Source organism: Empidonax traillii, unplaced genomic scaffold (genome assembly GCF_003031625.1).
Source record: "Empidonax traillii isolate 1590-97213 ecotype Southwest subspecies unplaced genomic scaffold, ASM303162v1 scaffold68:size1967880, whole genome shotgun sequence".
Classification (NCBI taxonomy): domain Eukaryota; kingdom Metazoa; phylum Chordata; class Aves; order Passeriformes; family Tyrannidae; genus Empidonax; species Empidonax traillii.
Genome location: NW_020955261.1, coordinates 558,107 through 564,876, shown reverse-complemented (window position 1 = coordinate 564,876; position 6,770 = coordinate 558,107). Strand labels below are relative to the sequence as shown.

At 47.5% G+C, this 6,770-nt stretch overlaps 1 protein-coding gene across 1 annotated transcript in view; it reads right to left on the bottom strand.

Moving 5' to 3' along the window:
• RAP2A (RAP2A, member of RAS oncogene family) overlaps window positions 1-6,027 on the bottom strand; it is a 34,336-nt gene extending 28,309 nt beyond the window's left edge. Inside the window, exon 1 of the mRNA XM_027880329.1 lies at window positions 5,619-6,027. Coding sequence (XP_027736130.1) covers window positions 5,619-5,932 — 314 coding nt within the window. The 5' untranslated portion in view covers window positions 5,933-6,027. The remainder of the gene's footprint in view (window positions 1-5,618) is intronic.
• Between the last annotated feature and the right edge of the window lie 743 nt (window positions 6,028-6,770).

The following is a 6,770-nucleotide window of genomic DNA, read 5'->3' as shown; positions in this document are numbered from 1 at the left end:
CTATTGTACTTAAATATTTTAACACCATGGCCAAAGTCTGCACCATGCCAGAATTTCATCCAGTTTTCTGCACTTTCTCAGAAATACGTACAAGTGTTTGTTGACATTTAAAATCTGTTAATCTGTTCTTCCAGTGAAGTCCTAAATTTCATCTGATGGGTGCACAAGAGTGGCTGGCAGCTTGGCCAAGCATTCTATGGAGAACTGGGCTGTGCTTATTATCTTTTTCACATAAAGATGAGTACTGTATTTGAAACAATACACTACAGTAAAATTATTGCAAGAAAAAGAACACTTGCTTAAAAAGACTTCAGGATTTAAGTCTGTCCTTATTTCTTCCATTTTCACACAGCTATCACTTATGAAAGTCCCTAGACATTTGTCAAGCTTTACATACCGTAAAGAAGAAACTACGGAAGAAACAGAATTTTCTTAGTTTCACGTCTACCAAATATTTCAGTGTTCAGTGTTTCTTCCTGGAAGGTTGGAGCCATGTTTGTGGTTGAATATGTTATAGCAGTGCTTATGAAGAATTCTCTAATTACTTCTCAAAATTAGAAAAATATTTTCTTAAAATAAAGATGCAAAATACATAGAATTTCAGAAAACTGGAAAATTCAACTTTGTTTAAAGAGGATTTATGTTCTTTGAATAAAAACCATTCTTAGTTTTCATACTACTAGGAAAGCAATATTTTCAACTAGAATTTTGAGCAATTTGTAATTTCAAGTATAGTTTTCCAGACTTAATCTCCATTAAGTCACTAAATACATCAATTATCACTGACTGAAGATGATGATTTCACAATTGATAAATTTCAATAATTTGAAATGTTTTAAATTACCACACAGAATCACTAGACTGGGAGGCAGACTGTCATCCTGATGATAAATTCCACCACCACAAAGAACATTCTCAACTCAAAGACATGTTTCTGTTATATTCCATAGCAATATACTTAGATAATTTAGTCTGCATTTTCAGCCAATCTAAATAAATAAATTTTCTAGTCTTCGGCTTCTAGAGAAAAAGCAACAGGTTAAGGAAAAGGGGTTTTTTTCACTACTTGAAATAAAATTGTATTTTTGAGAAATGCTTTAAGTGGGCTCTGTTAGTCTCTAAAACATGAACATGACAATCCTGTCTTTAAAGCACTGGTCAGACATCTAGAGAAACTACCGCAAGTGAAGAACTCTGAATTAACTTTGAGTTCTTTCGATTTCTATGCTCTAGTTTTCTTCTTAAATAGAAATAAAAATACTTTCCTGTTTTATGGAGTTAAAAAAAAAAATAATTAAATGCCTGAAGGACAAGCTGAGTATTTATACTATTGAAGGCTACACAAGCAACTGGAATAGATAACCCAGTGAGGGTTAAATTTAGCTTTATAATAGAAAAACATTGCAAAGTCTTCTTCAAAATTAAAATTCAGTATCTGGCAAATATCAGCAGATTGTTTTTCCACAAGCAAAATTTACACTGCTTGATCTGCATACTCACTACTTACTTCTAAACCTTGATATCTAACTAGGGTGTACCACTTCCAATCTGTTTCTTTTCACAGCTTCTGCTCTTCCTTCACTGCAGACCCTCACTGGCATAGGCCCACTCATCCAATTTAGCCTTGCTCTCACAGATAAAAGGTTTCTCCAGAAAATAGCTCATCCTGAAACTATAGGGAGTTCTGTCTGCAGCACAAAACAAGACAGTTCTTTGCTGCCAAGCTTGTAAATCTAAGAAAGGTCCCAGAGCTGCAGCACCTACCAATGCACAGGTAACACACTTTGTGTATTACCTCACCAGGAGGCAGTAAAGCAGCAGCTGAATGCAGAAAGTAAGTAGTCTTCAAAGCTACCACATAAAAATATTATGCTTATGTACACTCCATCTTCCCAGCAGTACAAACCCTCATCATATGCCAGAGTCAGAAGAAACTATGCTTAATGGACATATTTGGCACAAGAAGGGTCCAGGACCTGGTATTAGGTGCCTGAAACGGGATTGGAACGATGCATTTCAGATAAGCAACCAATTGCACAGTGAATAAGACCTCCCAAACTGTTTGCTTAGCTATCATCATTAGGGATAACAGCATCAAAGAAGCATGGAGGCACTCCCAAGTTCCTAAATATGTACTTATATATAAAGTATATATTTATATGCATATACACCTTTGGCCTCATTCTGCACAACCCACCAACCTACATGAGGACACAGTTTCTCTGTCCTCCTGCCTTGTGATTACACTCCTTAATCCATCAAAACAAGGTATCCACAGCTTCACTTACCTAGGGCACCACCAGCTTCCTGCCCCCCATATACTGACACTAAAGCACAAGTGCCAGACAAGCAGGGCCAGTTGCAGGCACTGGAAGAACAGCTGATTGCAGAAGTGATTGCTTTGTACAGCACAAGCTACTGCCAAGTCACTCCTTGGGTAGGTACTGCTCTAAGACACAGCATCTGGAGGAAGAAGAGCGGCAGCTGTGATTTTGCACCACTATGATCCTTCATCCAGTGCCAGCAGCCCTCTGCACAGCGGGAAACTGTCCCAGAGTACAGTGTGCACTTCTGAAATCTCTCCCTCCTCCACATCCTCTGTCTAGGCAGAGCTGCTGGGGGTGCACCTATCCACTAAGAACTGACTGGATTTCCTTACTGATGGTAAAGCACTCAGACTTGCTTTTAGAAAGATCTAGACAAAAATGTTTTATTTACTTTGAAAAGAGAAATATTGTTTACATTTAAAACATTTCCCAGGAAAGAATTTTAATGACCTGTTGAAAAGCTATTATCAGCTGCGCACCACAACTGAAAGGGATGCAAGGCCTACATACACTACACAAGGAAGCTCAACTTTATAGTTTTGCCATTAGGAGCATTCTCTGCAAGCTGGGAGACCTGGATTTCAGACCTGTTTCTAAACCCATTTATGCACCAGTATTAAAGAGGCATTTAATGAGAACAGAAACTATAGCAGCAAGAGTGATCTCAATCTCTTCCAACCACTAAGCTTCAGAGCTAAGTGAAGGCCCACTTGTTTCCCCTCTTTCATTCATAAACATGTCATTCATTCCTCTATGGTCACTCAGCTTCATCAGGTGGAGAAAAGGACTCGCTTAGCTTGGCTGACCTGGTATGTGGTGGTTAGACAAGGGAAGTAAAGACTCAAGCGTACGTCTCTTAACCTGAAGAGGGACTTTCACCTGGCTTTTCTACTTCTTGGGAGAGTAATTAAAATTGCTCTCTAACTGAGTATTAACACAGAGTTTCTTTCATCCAAAAATAAAATAAAATAGCAAGGACCACAGGTAAAATGCAGAAATACCTACCAGTTAGAGACTTGGCCAATTGGTTTTAAAGTATAATGAAAATTCAGACATTTTTAGATCATGGGTTTGTATTAAGACAAGCATACAAGTTGTCATTTTCAGGTACAACTCATCCAAAATCCCTAAGTAAACAGGTCTACGATTACATGATTAGGACTATGGATTAAATGCATTTGTGCAACTGTAAATTACAACTTGGGAGTCCTTGTACAAATTCATATTCTATCTGTAAATACGCATTTTTCAAGTTTAACTGGTAAGAAGGATGTAGCTTAAGTCTACAGCACGGTAGGTCTTACACTGCCTGTTAACTTAAGTTTCCAAACATACCACCACTACATCCCACAGACATAAGATAAGGGAAGTTAACAAGTAAAAATATGGTACCCTTGCTGAAATTACATCTTTTTAATACACCATACTCCTTTCAACTACAACTCAACTAAAATTATCTGGATTTGCTAAAACTTTCAGGATTTCAGGGGCTTTTAAATTACGTTGCATAAGTGAAATTTAGGATTCCAATGTTGCTCATATGTTTCACAAAGTAACTAACCAAAAGCCTAAAGGTGATGTGTTGCAGTAAAAGAGATGGCAGAGGAAAAATAAGAGAAGCATTTAGACCCACTCTTAGCAGTGCTGAGTCAATGTAACTATGGAAGTACAACTTGCTTTCCATTTTGCTCCACCTATCTATAGCTTGTCAGCTGGGGTCTGAATGCAGACGTTCCACTGCAAGGTACAAGGAAAGCTGCAAAAGCTACACATATAAATTCAGATAAATGAATTTATATTACTGATTCAATATAGGAAAACAAAAAGCATTTATTAATGAATAAAGTCTACCCTAACTACTTAAAAATGTTCTTCTGTAAGGTATGTGCAGTGTAAAGATGGCAGTGATACTGAAAATACATTTCTCATGATAAATTCAAAATAATGACATTACCTCGGTCTTTAGAAATCTCCTAACTGAAAAAGTTCGGACACATATTAAGAAACACCCACTATAAAAAAGTTGCAAGCCTTTAAAAATAGCAGTGCTTTGCCTCCTCCCTCCCCTTTCCCCTACTCACCCTCCTCCCCAATTTCAAAATACATCTTCCCCAGGCCTTGGTCTGGAATGGCAGTTTCTGTGAACAGACCATACCCGACCATACAATTAGCCATTATTATCATCATCATCATCATCACCTTTTATGCTCTACTCTACATTAAAATGCAAATCCAACGGCTGTGGTCCAACTAAGTTATTTACAAGGGTTTCCCTTTCTGATGTCCAAGCCAAAGCTACAACCAGTTCTGCGATATAATTACAACCTCTCTCCACGGGCAATAACAGATCTCTGTCTGCGATGATCTGGCCAGCGGCATTTTCTCATCTACGCTACGGTTCAAACGGTTGCTATGATTTCAAATGGTGCATTTACCCTTATTTTAGCGCGACCGGCTGCATTTCAGCTGCCGACATCCGACTGATTGATGTACATCTAAACAACGCAGCGATCAGAAAAACAAACTGGCAGTAGGCACCAGTGCTTCACCGCTGTGGGTTCGTTCCTAATAGAGCTGCTGGCAACGACACCGTGGGAAATTTAAGGGAAACACCAGCACACACGAGGCCTAAAGCTCACAGCCGGCACTTTCAGCGAGAAAGAGGCTGGCGTCCTGCACTTTTAAGAGTGGGAAGTTCATGGAAATACCTATGCAGGTATATGAACAGGCAGATCTCGTCTGCCGCACGAAAGCATCCAGGTACTCCCCTTGCACATCGGCCACGGCACGTCCCCTAAGAAAGTGCACTCGAGGGCTGACCCGACACAACACTCGGTGAACTGGTTATCCGCCCCCCGGTTCCAGCCTCTGCCCAGCTTCTCCGCCGCATTTCACACGGGAGCGCTCCCAACTCCCCGCACACGCGAACGGGGGAGGCCGAACGGCGGAAGCCGCCGGAGCCTCGGCCCCTGCCCCCGCTCCGCCACCCCCGGGCCGGCGCCCGCCCACGGGGAGCCCGGGGCTGCGGGCGCGGCACCGGAGGGGGCGGCAGGATGGGGGCTCGTCCTGCCGCCCAGGGGAAGGCGGGAGGGACGCGGGCGAGGGAAGGGAGCCGCGGGGCAGGCACCTGAGCGGGCGTGGGCAGCCCTCAGGCCGGAGATCCGGGCACCGGGGCGGGGGAGGAGGGGACGGAGGGGGGGGGCGGGCGGCCCGCAGGCCCCGGCGGGGCGGGCCGGGCCGCAGGTGGGCGTCGGGCGCGGCCGCCGGAGGAGCGGCCGCCGGGCAAGTCACCTCTTGACGCGGATGATCTGGTCGCGCATGGGTCGGATGTCCTGGAAGCTCTGCTGGTTGACCAGGCTGTAGACGAGGATGAAGCCCTGCCCGTTCTTGATGTAGAGGTCCCGCATGGAGGCGAACTGCTCGGTACCCGCCGTGTCCAGGATCTCCAGGACGGAGGGGGAGGCGTCCACCTCGATCTCCTTGCGGTAGAAGTCCTCGATGGTGGGGTCGTACTTCTCGATGAAGGTGCCGGTCACGAACTGCACCGTGAGCGCCGACTTCCCCACCCCGCCCGAGCCCAGCACCACCACCTTGTACTCGCGCATCCTCCTGTCAGCGCGGACCGCCCGCCCGACCCGCACCTGCCGACGGCCCCTCCTCACCCCCCCGCCATCGGCCGCCCCGCCCTGTGCCCGCCGCCGCAGCCGCCTCCGCTCCGCTCCGCTCCCCGCCCGGCGGATGCTCCCGGCCGCCGCGGCGGCTCCTGGGCGGCGCTGCCGGCGGCGGGGCCGCGCTCACGGGCTGCGGCGCGGCCGGGGTGGGGCGGCGGCCCCGCCTCCTCCTTCCCGTGTCGCCACGGCAACAGCCAACGGGGCGGGACGGGGGGAAGAAAGAGCGGGGAGGAGGAGGAGGAGGAGGAGGAGGAGGACGGGCAGTGCCTCGTCACGTGGCGCGTGCCCCCCGCGCTCCCCCCGGGCGCGGCGGCCGCACGTGATGCCGGTGGCGCTGGAGCTGTGTCTGTGTCCTGTCCCTTCCCCTCCCGCCCCGTCCCTCGTCTGGCGCTGTCGCCCTGGAGACACGGCGTCCCGCCCCCGGTGCTCGGCCCGGCTCCGCCGCCGCGCGGGCCTCTCCAACCGGGAAGGGCCAACCGGCGGTCACGCGCGGGGGAGGGACGAGCCAATGGCAGAGCGGGCCGGCGCTCCCACGGTTCCGCTTCCCTCTGTGCTGGGGGAGGGAGGCGGCTCCGGCGTGGTAAGTTCGTGCAGCTTTGGACCTGGCGGCTCTCCGGCGGTGCCCGCGGCCACCCTGTGAATCCCGCTCGTGGGCATACAAGCAAATGGGATCCCTAAAATCCACTGCAGCGATCCAGTGCGCCTTGGATCATGTGGACGCACTGCGGCCGGCACGCTGGGCTGTGCCTGCAAAGGGTGGCCAGAGGTGTTT